This window comes from Nicotiana tomentosiformis, chromosome 2 (genome assembly GCF_000390325.3).
Source record: "Nicotiana tomentosiformis chromosome 2, ASM39032v3, whole genome shotgun sequence".
NCBI classification, from domain to species: Eukaryota; Viridiplantae; Streptophyta; class Magnoliopsida; order Solanales; family Solanaceae; genus Nicotiana; species Nicotiana tomentosiformis.
In genome coordinates this window covers 138200668-138216422 of record NC_090813.1, presented here as the reverse complement: position 1 = coordinate 138216422, position 15755 = coordinate 138200668, and the positions used below count along the sequence as shown (strand labels likewise).

Here is a 15755-nt window from a genome sequence, read left to right as displayed (position 1 = left end):
TTTGCGGGCATCGCAGATGCGGAACTTCCTCGCGCCTGTGACCCCAGGCTAACTCTCGACTTCTCACATCTGCGCTTCCATCTTCGCATGTGCGGCTCGCGCACTTGCGGTCAATTTTCCGCAGGTGTGAAACACCAGAACCAACAAAGGCACCAGATTTTCCTAAGTCCAAATTTCTTCCCGTTAAGCATCCGAAACACACCCGAAGCCCCCGGGACCTCAACCAAACATGCCACCCAATCCTAAAATACCATATGAACTTAGTCGAGCCTTCAAACCACATCGAACAATATCAAAATCATGAATTAAGCACAGATTCAAACAAACGAAGCCGAACCACATCGATTTTAGTCCGAATGACCTCAAATTTTACACACATGTCAAAAATGATACTACGAACCTACAACCACTTTAGGAATTCCATTCCGAGCTCGATATCAAAATTTCCATTATCGGCCGAAATCGCCGAAAAACTAACTTTTGCCAATTCAAGCCTAAATCTACTACAGACCTGCAAAACACATTCTGGACGCGCTCCTAACCCCAAAATCACTCAACGGAGCTAACGGAGTCGACAAAATTCCATTTTGGATCGATCTTCACACAGTTACGACTACCATCCAAACTCTAAGGCTTAAATTCACAACTAGGGAGTAAGTGTCCCAAAACTCCCCGAATTCCATAACCAAACACTTCGGCAAATCCTAAAAGCAGAAACAAATATGGGAAAAGTAGATATTAGTGGATCGGGGATCAAATTCTCAAAACGACCGGACGGGTCGTTACAATAAATCTTTCAAACTTTAAATTTTCAACAAAAATTAATAACTCGGGTTAGAGACCTTCGAATTCGATTCCGGGCATACGCCCAGGTCCCAAATTACGATACGGACCCACCAGGACCATCAAAATACGGATCCGGGTGCATTTACTCAAAATGTTGACCGAAGTCAATTTAAATAAATTTCTAAGGCAAAAATTCTTATGTTTTCTCAGTTTTTAACATAAAAGCTTTCCAGGAAGACGCCCGAACTGCGCACGTAAATCGAGAAAGGTTAAAACATAATTTTTAAGACTTCGGATTACAGAATTAGGTTTTAAAACATAAGATGACCTGTTGGGTTATTACAAAATCAAAAACTAGGACATGACAGTGCATCCCTTGATGGTTGAAAAGTTTGCACTAAAATATCTAGGTGGGTAGTTCAAAAGGGTGACAGGGTTAACTTCCTAAATGATACATGGATCCCTAACAAGTAATCTCTCAACTCCATTCTCTAGTGGCCCTGGCAAGAGACTGAGAAGTCCATGAAAATCAACAATATGTACAATAATGGCTAATGGAACTTCATTGGCATACATTATCACATCCTTGATACCATAGTAAGAATCATCCAAAATACCTCCATCCCTCTTTGTAATTCTAATGAAGACAAACTAATTTGGAACCTCACCAATAATGATCTCTTCACTACAAAATCAACCAACTCCAATTGGAAGCCAACTCTAGAAGGGCACCTTCCTTACAATTAGTTTGGAAGCCAACTCTAGAACAAGAAGACCATTTTGGTTGGATTCGGAAGCTAAGAGTCTTTAAATTCTTCACTTGGATCCTCCATCACAACATGCTTTCCACAGGGCAGTACTTTCATCACATTGGCTTGAACATTAATCCCAACTGCTCCTTCTGTGAGAATGCAGTAAAGGATATAAATCACATATTTTTTGAATGCATTAATGCCAAACGTTTATGGAAGGACATGTCATATGCCTGCACCAATCAGGCATGCTTCTTATTTCCATCCTTTACCCAATCCGCCTGGGCCTTCACCTGAAATAAGCTAAAGAACATGACCTTTAATAACATTATCTCTTGGAAGTCTCTTCTTCCATTTTGCTTGTGGAACATCTGGTTAACCAGAAATAATAACTTGTTTGAAAAGAAGAAGAATCATGTTCTTGTTAACCAAATCATTAATAAGGCAGTAGAATACTACCATGTGGCAGGGCATCATGGGGTAAATGCTGACACCATCAATATCCATTTAAAGTGTGAGCCCCCACGAACAGGGTCCTTTAAACTTAATATTGATGGGGCTTCAACAACGTAACCAATCCAGGAATAGGAGGTATAGGTGGAGTCTTCAAAAATAGTAGTGAGGATTGTATAGTGGGCTATATGATAGGCTTACCACATACTACCAGTACAATGACTGAACTTCTTGCACTAATGCATGGCCCAAAGATTGGACTGCAACACAGAATACTCTCCCTAGAAATTACTACTGATTATGTGGAAGTAATAAAAATGATCAAAGAAGGGCACTTTCCTTACAATTCTATTGTTTATGAATGCAGGTTATTGATGGAGCATCTGGGAACCCAGCAATAAGGCATAACTTAAGGGAGCAGAACCAGATAGCGGACCTCCTCGCCAATAAGGAGCTAGAAGAAAACTTTTTGATAGGCTTGAAGTTTTGGCAATTCCTTTTGGTGTTTACAAACGAGGCACTATAGGCAGACATCCTAGAAACTGTATTTACTAGGAAAATCAATGCTTATAGTACAAACGGTCTTTTGAACAATGGCAATATGTTTATAGAGAGCACAAGCTCTCATGGTACGATGTAATTATTTAAAAGTTGCCTATATATAAAACTATCCGGTTGACAAAAAAGAATGTCTTGTTGCACGATTGAACTGATGTTGGGTTAATTTGAAAATTTTTACTATTCACTCCATCTCAATGTGAACATATTTCTTTTTAGTCTAGTGCCAGAAAGAATGACCCATTTCAAATATTTAAAAACAATTTACCTTTATGTAATGATTTATAACCACACAATATATGTGCCTCATTTTACACCACAAGTTCAAAAGTCTTCTCTTTTTTCTTATACTCCGTACCCAGTCAAATAGATTTAGGTAACTGAAAACGAAGGGAGTATAAAACTTGAAAATGATTTCTTAAAATATATATATAAATATAAGAATTTGACTAAAATATTAAAGGAATACATTAATAAATTACTTGGACTCTTGAAAAGTGAACTAAAACATTCTATTTGATAAGGAGAGAAGTATTGATTTTCAAACCATATAAAGAGAAAAGAAAACTCTTCTTATGTTTCTCTTGGACACAATGTTTTACTTTTTTTTATTTTTATAATGGTAATGAGCAGGTTATTTTGTGCGCACTTTTAGGATTTTACTATTTTATCGGGTACTTGTTATTTCTCACTAATGCATGTAAAGTAACTCTGTCAAACCAATATTTAGAAAGATGAAAAGAAATTACTTAACATTCAGGGTGTTAAACACATTATTCTACTTATTCCGATGGATTTCATAGAAACTAAATGTAACTTTTGCATTAGGCGGATCTACCTTACCATAAGCGGTGTCACGTGACACTGTTTCATCCAATTATTTTACTACTTATGTATATATGATTAAAATGCAGAAACACCACAACCGGTTAAATAATAAAAGTGACCACTCACCATTCGTCTATGTAGCTCATGCGGTCAGAGACTCAAGTAATCTGTGCGAGGTCGCATGTTGGAACCGTGTAGCTTCAGTTTTTGTTTTAAACTTTTGTGCTCATCCACAAAATATATGTGCCTGAAGGGGTTTGAATAGCTGACCTCTTACGCATTATGAAAACACTAAACACTATAGATACTAGCGACAGTAAATTCTTTTAAATTGGAAAGAAGCTGCTGCTTCCTTTTTGTTTTTTGTTTTTTTGGCTGTTTTTTTATATGTTACAAATTTACAGTAATTTGTTTATTTTTTCACCTTTTAAATAGTGATACCGCTAACAAAAAATTCTGCGTACGTCACTGTGCATTGGTATACTCACCTACTAAAATGTTTGCCAACGATGGATATTTCAACGCACACCATGACCACCAAAAGAGAAGGAAAAAGTTACAAGAGACGACCATGAACGTGAGTCTGGTTTATATTCGCATAAATCCAGCAATGTAGTACATTAAGAGGGTGTTTTGGTTAGGTTAGAGGTTGGTCAAAATAATTCTTGAGCACCTTTGTTTTATTTTAATATTCAGTAAACACCAAAAGTTTTTGAAGCCAAAACAAATCAAATATCATATGTAGGACACCCCAAGTTTCTTAACAAGTTTCTTTTATAGTGAAAGAGAAGTTTATTTCCATAATCTGGACATATATAGGTGTACAATCGGAAAATTCTTCCCTTGGAAATTGTTATACTAACAAAAGAAAAAAACATAACTACTTTTACTCTAGTGGTTAACCTAATGCAACCCTCCTCCTTTATCTTAGCGTGTACGTGGCTATGCTTTGTGCATAGGTGGAGTTGCACTAATAACTATACACAAATTTAAAGCATAATTCAAGCCATCATTTCAATGTTTTGCAATCTCCACCTCTCTGTTAACATTCTCAGAACGTCTGCCTCTAGTAAAAACAGCTTCCATTTCTTCCAAAGACTTTCCTTTAGTCTCAGGCAAGAAAAAGTAAAAGAAAATCAAAGCCACCACAGATATCCCAGCAAACAAGAAGAAAGCACCTCCTGTAGTAATAGCTGCAGAAATGGACAGAAAACTCATTGAAACAGTAGCATTCATCAACCTATTAACAGCAACACCAATACCAGCTCCCAATGCCCTGTACTTAAGTGGAAATATCTCAGCACTATATACCCAAGTAACAGGCCCAAGCCCAATATTGAAAAACATCACAACTGCATAAGTTGTAATTATGCTAAGGACCAAAGCCCAAATAAGTTTCCCACCAGAGTTTTCTGCCAAAGTCAAGAAAATCCCAAGTGCAGTTAATGTCACTACCATGCCACTTAAACTTGTTAACAATAGTTTTCTTCTCCCAACTTTGTCAATCAAGAAAGTGGAGAGAACTATAAATATGAACTTAGTAAAACCAACCCCAACTGTGGCAAGAATTTGGTGACTATGGTCATGAATTCCTGCTTTGTCAAAGATTTTATGACTGTACAATATCACAGCTTCAATCCCAGTTGCATGTTCAAAGAAATGAATTCCCACACCAGCAATTAAAATCCATCTAAGTGATGGTGTTGGTCTTAGCAGCAATTCTTTCCAAACACCTTCACCTTGTGACTTTATTGAATCCGGAATCTTGACAATGTCATCGTTACAATTTTCGTCGATTCCTACAGCTTGTTTAATTTCCCTCAATCGAAATTCAGCTTCTTGAGGATCATTAGAAACTTTGTACAATATTTTCTTGGCGTCTCCTAAACGGCCTTTCATAATAAGCCATCTAGGGGACTCTGGCATTTTGAGAATGCCAATTGCCAAGAAAAGTGAAGGAATTGCAGCAATTCCTAACATCATTCTCCAACCAAGTTTAAGTGACAATCTAGAAAAGATATAGTTGGACAAATAACCTAGTAAAATACCAATGCTAATTCCAACTTCTGGAAGAGAAGTTAGGAATCCACGCGACGATGGAGATGAAACTTCTGCAGAATAAACAGGTGCGATCATGAGTGCAAAGCCAACACCAAGTCCAGCAACACATCTTCCTACCAACAAAATTGCGTAACTTGGACCGTATCCCATTATAACGGATCCACACAAGAAAATTAAGGAAGCTATAACAATGGTGTAACGTCGGCCAATATAATCAGAGGTTCTTCCAGCACAAAGTGAGCCAACTAAAGCACATAAATTTAAGATCCCTGCTAGTACTTCTGTTTTTGCATCATTGATTTTAAACTCTTCTTTGACAAAGATCATTGCTCCACTCATCACACCAGTATCTGAAATTAAACATAAAATCTTGTTATGTCAATTAATAGTACTAATTTTTTGTGTAATTAAGTAGGCAGATTATAGCTATGGCATAAATACAAGCATATTATAGATAAAGGAACTCAATGATTATATGCATGGAAAATCTTGTAACAAATCAAATCATGTTGTGGTTGGAAATCAACCATCATCTTAAAGATTTAGAAATTGACATTCTTTCCTTCTCAATCAAAAGTCTCTAGTTCAACCCTATAAAAAGAGAAATTTTGGTAGGGGGTAATGCTTAACCTTAGTAGACTTATCTGATACAAATCTGAATTAGTCGAACCAATAAGTGTTTCTAATAAAACATGACTAAATAAGAAAAAGAATCATGGAATAAGGGAAAATGGAAAATATAAGAAGAAGAAAAGAACTAACCATAGCCAAAGATGATGGATATCATGGAGGCAACAATGGCACAAGCACAGGCATATTTGTTAATCCTTGTAGGATTTTCTCCACCAGCCTTCTCCATCATTTTTCAATGAAAGATCCTTATTTTATGTTCTCAATTCCTTATATAATCTTATCCGACACGAATTTGAATTAGTCGAATCTGAAATCTTTGTTGTTATAATCACCCAATGCTTGATATCTATGAAACAATATATATAAAAGTCACCAAACAAGTAGCAGTAGTAAAATCCTAAGACTTACATGCACTTGTGGAACCCACTGAAAATTAGTGATAACTTTTATCTAGTGCATGCATGACAGCTACTGAATTAAGACAATTGGAAAACAGAAGATCAATGATAAAAGAACCCAGATCTCTGCCCTTTCTTCTTTTCTAATTTCGGATCTATATATAGAAAACATATTAAATTCTAATTCTACTTCATCTTTATATGGGTTTTCTAAAAATATAACGTAATATGATTGAATTTATGAGAATTAGTGGATAAGAATTACAAGTCTCACGAGTCCTGATAGGACTGACCAGTGACGCCCCGTATCCGACGCCGGTTTGAGTTGGAGCATTGACTTTAGTTTAGATTTTTTTTGGGGTCAAATTTGACTTTAGATCATTTAGGCGGAGTTTTTTTTTAATAGTGTTACCACAAATTCAAGAAATATATGACGTGTAAATTTTTATCACTTGATTAAGATTAAGTGATATGTATTTTCAATTTTAATTATAATTTTTAGATTTAAATTGCTCGATTTGGTATAAGTACCGGGGGTGACTAGGTATTTTCTTTTGGGATAATCCTGAAAAGATATTTCAGCTAATGCCGACCTCACTTTTTGGGGACATGCAGCGTTACGCAATTCACATTTGGAGCCTTAGTTAATCCTTTAAGGCGTTGAATTTTGGTTTAATTTATGTTTGCCAAAAGATATCTGGAGAATCACCATCCATCTTTATATAATAAACAACCTACCTCTTTTTTGTCATATAATTATTTAAAAACCAATATTACCCATCTCAACTTTTTAAGGCTGAGATGTTGAGATCTCAACTTTGAATAAGTCTTAAATACAGCAGATTCTGTTTGATATAGCGTTTGGTTTGATTGCATTTAGTCAATTTGGCTCTATATTTGTGTATTTTTTTAACAAGAAAAAGATAGTATATAATTTGCAACCAACTTAACAGTATTCGCCAATTAAAAATAAAAAATAAAAACTCAATGTCCTAATTTTTCTCGAGTGTTGGACTGTAGTAGTATAATAGTATAACCCTTGACGTATGGTTATGACAGAGAAATTTAGAATACGTTTAGGGCATCCTTTTCAGCATTATAGGAGGCTAATGACCTACTGTTAAAATAATACAGGCTAAGTCAACTAAGACTACTAAATAGCTGAGGGTGATGGGAAGTACTTATTGTCATGCCATTAATTCATAATCGATGGATAATTTGCGTGCAACTCGATTATTTCATCAAATTAAACATCGGTAATTACCTTCAACCAGCAAATGAATTTGATAACTTTGCCACCATAACATAGACAGATAAAATATAACTACTGCTAATAATTTAAACTCTAATCTCCGATAATTATCACTCACTTCATTAACAGTTAAGCCACGGTACTCTTAAATACAAGGAATCATCGTCATGCTTTTGCTCTCGATGGTCAAAATATATAGGCTGAGCATGATATAGACTTCTTTAATTTAGGTTGAAAGCTCAGAAATTATACTGGTAGGGTTTTTATTTGCCACATTTTGTTGCTATACAAATTAAATGGTAGGCCATGCATATTTTATTATATAGAAAGCATATTGGCCAAGTTGCATAGATATTTCGACCTTTGACCAACCAAACAGTCGGGCTTTATGTGGGTAGGTACAAAAGGTGATAAGAATGGAGATAATATGCAGCTTATGAAGATTACTGCTTTAATTTCGTGGGAAGTCAAAGCCATGAAAGATTTGCTAAATACTATGTACCTAGCTACTATAATACTCCTATTATCTTCTCTCATTAATTCCACGTGTATACGTCTACAAGCCAAGCCAAAAAAGTTGACATGCGCACAATATAAGGAACAATTTCTTTTTGGTTTCTCACTGCTAGGGGCTGACTTACCCTTTTCGCCCGGAAATAAACCGCTGCTTATTAAATGCGATTCTATTTTTAGAATAAATTTATAAGTTATAACTAAAGATGGAGGAGTACTTACTAACATATCACAGTAGCCGGTGATTATATAACAAATCAATTATTTGACGTTTGTTGGTACTTATTCATTTTTATATTCCATGTATATATAAATTCTCATGTGTTGCACGTAAAAAAAATTTGAAAAACAATAAATTTTAACAAGTAGAATAAGAAACTTTCAAATTCACGGCAATGTTTCATAATTTAAAGGAAAAAATAAACCTAACACACCTCAAACTAACTAAATTAGGTGCATATTGCCAGCTATATATGGGGATAAGTATATTGCAGCAAAGCCTCGCCACCCTTTTTTTCCATATTTTCTGCGTACTTGTATAAACTATTGTACATTACATTTTTCATTGTGATAGAGTAGAGATGAAGATTGAACCATGTTCTACTAGCTAGGGACAGATACTGCCTCTTAATTTGACCATATGATATTTTAGGAAATGTATCTATTCTTTAATGATGGAGTAGGAATGATATACATGTTATATATAACTGACCCGACTAGATTGGATTAAAGCCTAATAGTCGCAGTTGTTGTGGTAAAATGAGTTGAAAGCATAGTCTTAAGAAGAAAACTACACTCCACGCTCTCCCACTAATTAAATATCCCAAGTTGGGTAGCAGCAAATCCTCGAGGAAACTTCATTAATCCACGCGTCCCTTCATTTAGGGAAAAGCCGGACATGAAAAGGTATACTTCTTTACTTCATATTCTTGTTGATTATTTATATTAATGTTTTTGTGCATAACTTTAATTGTGTAATTAAGGGGTAATATCAAGAAGTACTGGTATATAATATGAGGGGGGACTAACTAACTACTTTTCGTAGTTTAAGAGAGACAAGTGAAGATTTTAATTTCCTACTTGTAAGTAAAGGTAGTATTCAATATTCATTAGTCTCATTAATTAATTTATTACCCATTTGTTCCCAACTATCTTTTGTAATCCATAGAATAGGGTCTTTTGTCTCCTTTAGGAAAGTCGTGAAACTGACCAAAAACGTCGTCCAAATTTGTCAAGTGGACATAATGGGCATAAACTGTCGTGAGGTTATTATCCTTCAAATTTTGTAATGGGCACAAAGTGTCGTCCAAATTTCTACTTTCCTTTATTTTGGGTCACTCATGGTCAATTGATGGGCAATTTTATATCCTTGTAAATGTAAACTGGTTGACCTGAAAATTACTTATTAATTTCTCTATCAGAAAAAGAATGATAGTATCCGGAGTATTATAACAAAAAGAATCTTTTTTTTTTTAATTTGATGTCACACGTCGATTCTTTAATTTACCTTGAGTCACAATCTTTTAAAATTAATAATATCTAACTGGGAAAAATCGTAACCAACTAAATATTCTAACTGTTTGGATTACCAAAGCTTCATATAAAATGGAATAGAGGAGTAGTCATTGTGAAACCATGTCTACACTAATGATCTCAACAACTTCAAAAGATACTCAGGTAAACCAACAATGTTAGAAATGAGAGGAAATATTTTGATGGTTATTAGATGTTAAACACATATCACAATCACCCAAAGAACCATGATTAAATTATTTGACACTGCTCTTCTTATTCAATCACTACAGTGTTGCAGAAATCTTAAACCAACAAATATTGCTCAGCGGTTTAGCCATGAATTAATAGGTATATGCAGGTCCATTGTAAATACAATCACTTTATATTGATTATGCATTAGGAAAAAAAAATGTAGCTAGACTTATATCTATTTAATGGTCAGGCTAGTTCGGCAGCTAAAACATTTATAGCTTTTCGAGTTCTAAATCTCTACTCTTCATAAATTAAAAGACTTTTGATAATTTCACCTAGGAATATTGTTTTGCTCCAATTTTGAGTGAGATGGACATTTTTGAATTGTTGGCTGTGTATATGGTTAAAACCGATCCTCGGTCATGAAGATCGATCGAAGATGGCATTTCAATCAAGGGGTATCTTCATGGAGACCCCGAACGAATTCCGAGATGGGGGCGTCGAGCTCGGGGCGTTCAAATCAACCGAGGTAACATCGATCGATACAGGTCCCGAATATCGATGCCCGAAAGTGATCACCTAGCTCGAAACCAAGGCCGAGGTTCCGATCCGATACCGAGCTCGAGTCGGTATCGAGTTCACAGACAAAAAGCTATTACAACCGCACCAAAGGAGAGAATCTCTGCGGAAATTAAGGAGGAGACACACCATCATGGGTCCTCCACTAGTAATATTATTCCATCATGTTGCTATAGATAAAGTAGTGATCCTTGGCTATAAAAGGCAAGATAGATTGTAATAGAAGGCACCTTCGCTGGGATTAAGAATTCATTGTGTTTATCTTTCTAAAGCTCAATAAATATCTTTGTTCATCATCTTCTATTTTCTGCACCATAAATACGTGTATTGTTATTTTCAGATCAAAGGAATCTACTTGCCCTTAGAACCATACATAAATTCAACGTTATCCGATTTTTCGGGTAAACAGGCTGTTCGACTCAACCGGTGAGTTTGCGTGGAAATTGTGATGTCAACCTTCATTTCAATGGCGTAGCTAAGAATCTCGCCAAGGGTATTGAAACTTTAAACAAGTTAATAAATTTATTTTTGATGAATAGGTGCACCAAAATTTTTAAATCAAACTGCATTACATTTAGCTAAACAATAAAAATACTTGTAATAGAACTATAATTTTATAAATCAAAACTAATATAAAAAGATAATAACAGAAGTTTTACCGATAAAAGTAAGCATAAAGCCAAAGGAAAGAGAGAGGCTAAAGGGTTTATAATATGTAGAGAGCTTTTGTTGAACAAATTTTTTGTAGAGCTTGACTTTTAAATTATAAAATTTATTTAAGAAACAACTTTAAATTTTAAAATTATTTTTAAGATTAGTTGTTTGTTTTTACATATACGGTGGTCTTCGTTTAGTTTTGACAAATAAAATAGGCAAATATTTAGACATGGATTTGAACCCGTGAACAACACCTCACTTTCAACACCCTAGATCTGAACTGCCTCACTCAATTATATTACGGGTATTCCAAATATAATATATATAACCATATAAAGTAATATTGATCTATATACACAGTATAATATTTTAGTAAAGGATATTCGCTTGACCACCCTTGGCATAGGGGGGCTACACCACTGCTTCATTTGCATTGGTACATCCGTAACAATAGGGTATTACAGGAGGATAAGTACCTATCCAAGTTAATGCATTGGTACATCCGTAACAATAGGGTATTACAGGAGGATAAGTACCTATCCAAGTTCATTTAGCATAAGGAGAAAGTAGAGAAATTTTCAAAAATCACTATTGTTTAGTGGCTATTAACTTCTTATAGCTACCATATACATAATTACTTCCTATAGCTACCTTTCAGTTGTTATGGTAATGTATTTGATGTATTCGTGCTACTGTATTCATGAATATAGTAGCAAAAATCGGCTAAAAATGGGCAGTCCAGTTGTCAGCCGTTGTATTCACATGTATTCGTGCCATGTATTCATGAATACAGTAACGACAATCAACGTAATAATAGGTCTCTCCGGTTATTTAATAACGGAAAGCTGTTAATTTAACATGATACACTCCTAATATAACTCAATTAAATCAATTATAACATGCAACATTATCAATCCAATTAATGAGAATATTTATCAGACGCTAAACACCAAAAAATAAAGCATTCTTTAGAGTTTCAGTCCCTCTTTTTTTTTCTGATACATTTCGAAGTATTTTTTTCCTAATATTGTTCGAGGTTCTGCTCGAAATTGATACAAGTATCTACATAAATATTTTGAAATTTGATTTTCTAGATGGCAAGTTTAACAGTGCTAATTCGTCATTCTAGCGAGTGGAACATAGAAAATTGTTATGTCGATTATTCAATTGATGGGATATTGATAAAAAAGTATGCATCGTACAATGATTTGGTTGCTTCAATTTGAAAGCAACTTGGCATAGATTTGAGCTCCAAGTCAATTAAAATTGAATACAAAGTGGAAGGAAATTGTACGGCTATAGAAATACACAACGACATGGGTTACAGGGTGTATGTAGGGTTAGAGAAATTCTCAATAACAGTCAAGGGTTCCATTCACAACTTAAATAAGTGAAATTTAACCTTTTAGAAATTCCTTTATAAGTTTCCAATCTAACTTAAGCAATTAAATTAACATTTAAGGGTGCAAATATCTCAAGTATAGCGTGATATGGGTCCTAGACTACCCGTACAATAGCATCATTAGCAGCTACATACGTACTCTCGTCACCTCATGCGTACGTAGCCTCCCACAAATAGAAACACATGTTAATCAATTCACCTATGGGGATAATTCCCTCTTACAATGATAGAAAAGAGACTTACCTCGTCTCAAAGCCTACTTTCCAGTCCAAGATTGTGCGTAAACCCTCAATTTGGTGCCAAACGACTCGAAACTAGTCAAATATTATATAAAATGATCAATACATGTTCAAAAGTTCATATCCTAACTATAAAAGTGATTTCCCAAGCCTATTTGAAAAATCCCTGAAATTCACCTCCGGGCCCACGTGCCCGGATTCCGAAAATATTCGGAGAAAGTTGTTACCCATGACATTATAAACTCAAATATATGATTTTTACTAGGTTCCTTAACAAATTTCGTGGTTAAATCTCCTCTTTATCAAAACCTAGGTTTTCAACTAAACCCCAAAATTTTCACTAATTTACATGTTATTGTAACGACCCGATCGGTCATTTTGAGCTTTAGCGTTTTGTTCGGCGGTTTGAGGCCTTGAGTAGTTTCACTTTAGGTAGGTATTATGACTTGCGTGCGTGGTCGAAATTGAATTTTGAGAAGTTCGGAGCTGATTTGGAAAGAAAACTCTCATTTCGAAAGCTTTAAGTTGGAAGAATTGACTAAGGGTTGATTTTGAGTAAAAGGACTTAGAATCAGGATTTGAAGGTTCCAACAGGTGTGTATGATAATTTTAGACTTGGGCGTATATCCGGATCGGGTTTTGGATTACCCGGAAGCATTTCGACATCTGTTATGAAAAGTTGGTATTTTGGAAGGATTTTATAAATTTGGGTTGAAGTGTATTTTAATATCATCGATATCCGTTTGGGTATCCAAGTCTGGGAATATCTATGTATGGTGATTCTGGTATTGGGAGCGCGTCCGGATATGGATCTGGAGGTCCGTAGGTCATTTCAGGGTCATTTGGCCAAAGTTGGAATTTTGAAGGTTTTTGAGAAGTTTGATCGGGAGTGAACTTTTTGATATCGTAGTCGGATTCTGATTCCGGAAATTGGAGTAGGTCCGTAATGTCAAATTTTACTTGTGTGCAAAATTTGAGGTCAATTGGACGTGATTTGATAGGTTTCAGCATTGATTGTGGAAGTTTGAAGCTTCAAAGTTCATTAGGTTTGAATTGGAGGGTGATTCGTAGTTTTGATGTTGTTTAGCATGATTTAAGGCCTAGACTAAGTTCATAATGTATTTTGGGATGTGTTGGCATATTTGGTTGAGGTTCCGAGGGCCTCGGGTGAATTCCGGATGATTAACGGATCGAGTTTGGACTTGGAAGAAGTGCTGAGGCAGCTGATATCTGGTGCTATCGCACCTGCGTGAAAAGGGCCGCAGGTGCAAGCCCGCAGTTGTGATGATGTGGTCGCAGAAGCGACATTTGGATAGAGTTGGGATGGTCGATATGCGAGGATGTTTCCGCATCTGCGAGCCCGCAGATGCGAGGAAAGCTCCGGAATGCGAGCTGACAGGTAGAGTCGCAGAAGCGGAAGGTCTCCGCATGTGCGAGACCGCAGGGGCGCATTTGGAATCGCATGTACGGAGCTGTGATGGGCAGAGGGTATGCGCAGGTGCGAGGTTTTGGCCGCACCTGCGAGACCGCAGATGCGATGAAGCGGCCGCAGGTGCGGTAGTCGGGCTAGGCAATGTTCTTTTTAAACAAAGGGGTTGAATCAATTCCACTTCATTTCGTCCATGAGAGCCGATTTTGGAGCAATTTTGGAGTGCCATGTTCATTAGCTATTATGGGGTAAGTGATTTCTTCACATCGTGAGTTAAATACATGATTTTTATTTGGATTCAAGCATGAAAATTTGTAGAAATTTGGGACTTTGAAGAAAAATATAGAAATTGATATTTTTGGATTTTGACCACGAAATTGGATATGAAATTTGGAATGAATTATATAATTGGGTTTGTGGGGTTATGGGTAATGTTTATCTTCGAAAATGTTCGGAATTCGGGCACGTGGGCCTGAGGGTGATTTTTATCGACTTTTCGAGCGGAGTTGAAAATTATTGTAAATTGAATTATAATGAGTATTAGAGTATATATTTATGGATTTGCACCTTTATTGACTAGTTTTGGAGCGATGGGCATTGGTTTGAGTTGTTGGAAAGGCTTTGGAGACGGTTATGGAATTTCGGAGCCAGATAAGTCTCCTTTCTAACCGCGCGTAGCTACTATTATGCTTATGTCCGGGTAGTCTAGGACCCATATCATGTTGTACTTGCGATGTTTGCGCCCTACTTGTTAATTTAATTATTTAAAACATTTAGAAATTCGATAAAGGAATTGTAAAAAGGTTAAACTTCATTTACTTGACCGTTAAATGAGAATTTGTAATTCTTGGAATATTTGCCCCTTAATAAATCTTGAATTGGTTGTTTAATGTGTTTTCTCTTTTGTGGAGCGGGCCGAACGCCTCGGTAGCAGATAGATGTATCTATGGTTCGTGTCATTCGACCCTTGGCAGTGCACAATTTAAATATTATGTTAGATCGGGCCGTACGACCTCGACATAATTTGCGCATGATAAATTTTTGGAACTAATTATAATTGATATTGCTTCTTTGGCTTAAGATATAAATTGTTAAATGACGAGAATAAGTTTGGAAAAATTTCCTATTAATAAAAGAATTGTCCACTCACTTCTTGTTATTGAGTTTACAGCTATTTCATACAATCCATGCTTAAGCATAATATAGGTATTTATTGTTAGCCCATAGTAAGTATCAGAGTCGACCCCTCGCCACTACTTCTTCGAGGTTAGACGGGATACTTACTGGGTACGCGTTGATTTACGTACTCATACTACACTTGCTATATATTTTTGTGCAGGTACATATATGTCTAGTGGCCTTGTGGGGGTAGAGGTGCGGTTATTGCGGGGACTTAGGTGAGCTGCATTCTATACTACGATCTGCAGCCAGCATAGTCTCCTTCAGAGTATTTATATTTTTCCTGTCCAATTTGTATTCCAGATAGATGTTGTATTTTATTTTACTTC

The 15755-nt window shown here is 35.8% G+C and overlaps 1 protein-coding gene across 1 annotated transcript; it reads right to left on the bottom strand.

Annotated features, from left to right (window-relative positions):
* Positions 1-4145: 4145 nt before the first annotated feature.
* Positions 4146-6648, bottom strand: LOC104118116 (probable polyol transporter 6). The gene is made up of 2 exons (XM_009629300.4): positions 6201-6648; positions 4146-5788 (listed from the first exon to the last, which is right to left on the bottom strand). The coding sequence occupies exons 1-2, from the start codon at positions 6298-6300 to the stop codon at positions 4392-4394; spliced, it is 1497 nt and encodes a 498-aa protein (XP_009627595.1). The 5' UTR covers positions 6301-6648; the 3' UTR covers positions 4146-4391.
* Positions 6649-15755: the final 9107 nt, after the last annotated feature.

Excerpts from the sequence above, each read along its gene's own strand:
- LOC104118116 (XM_009629300.4), bottom strand. The coding sequence starts at position 6,300 with ATGATGGAGAAGGCTGGTGGAGAAAATCCTACAAGGATTAACAAATAT. Across the intron at positions 5,789-6,200 it reads ATCCATCATCTTTGGCTATG|ATACTGGTGTGATGAGTGGA; the intron begins GTTAGTTCTTTT and ends GTTTAATTTCAG.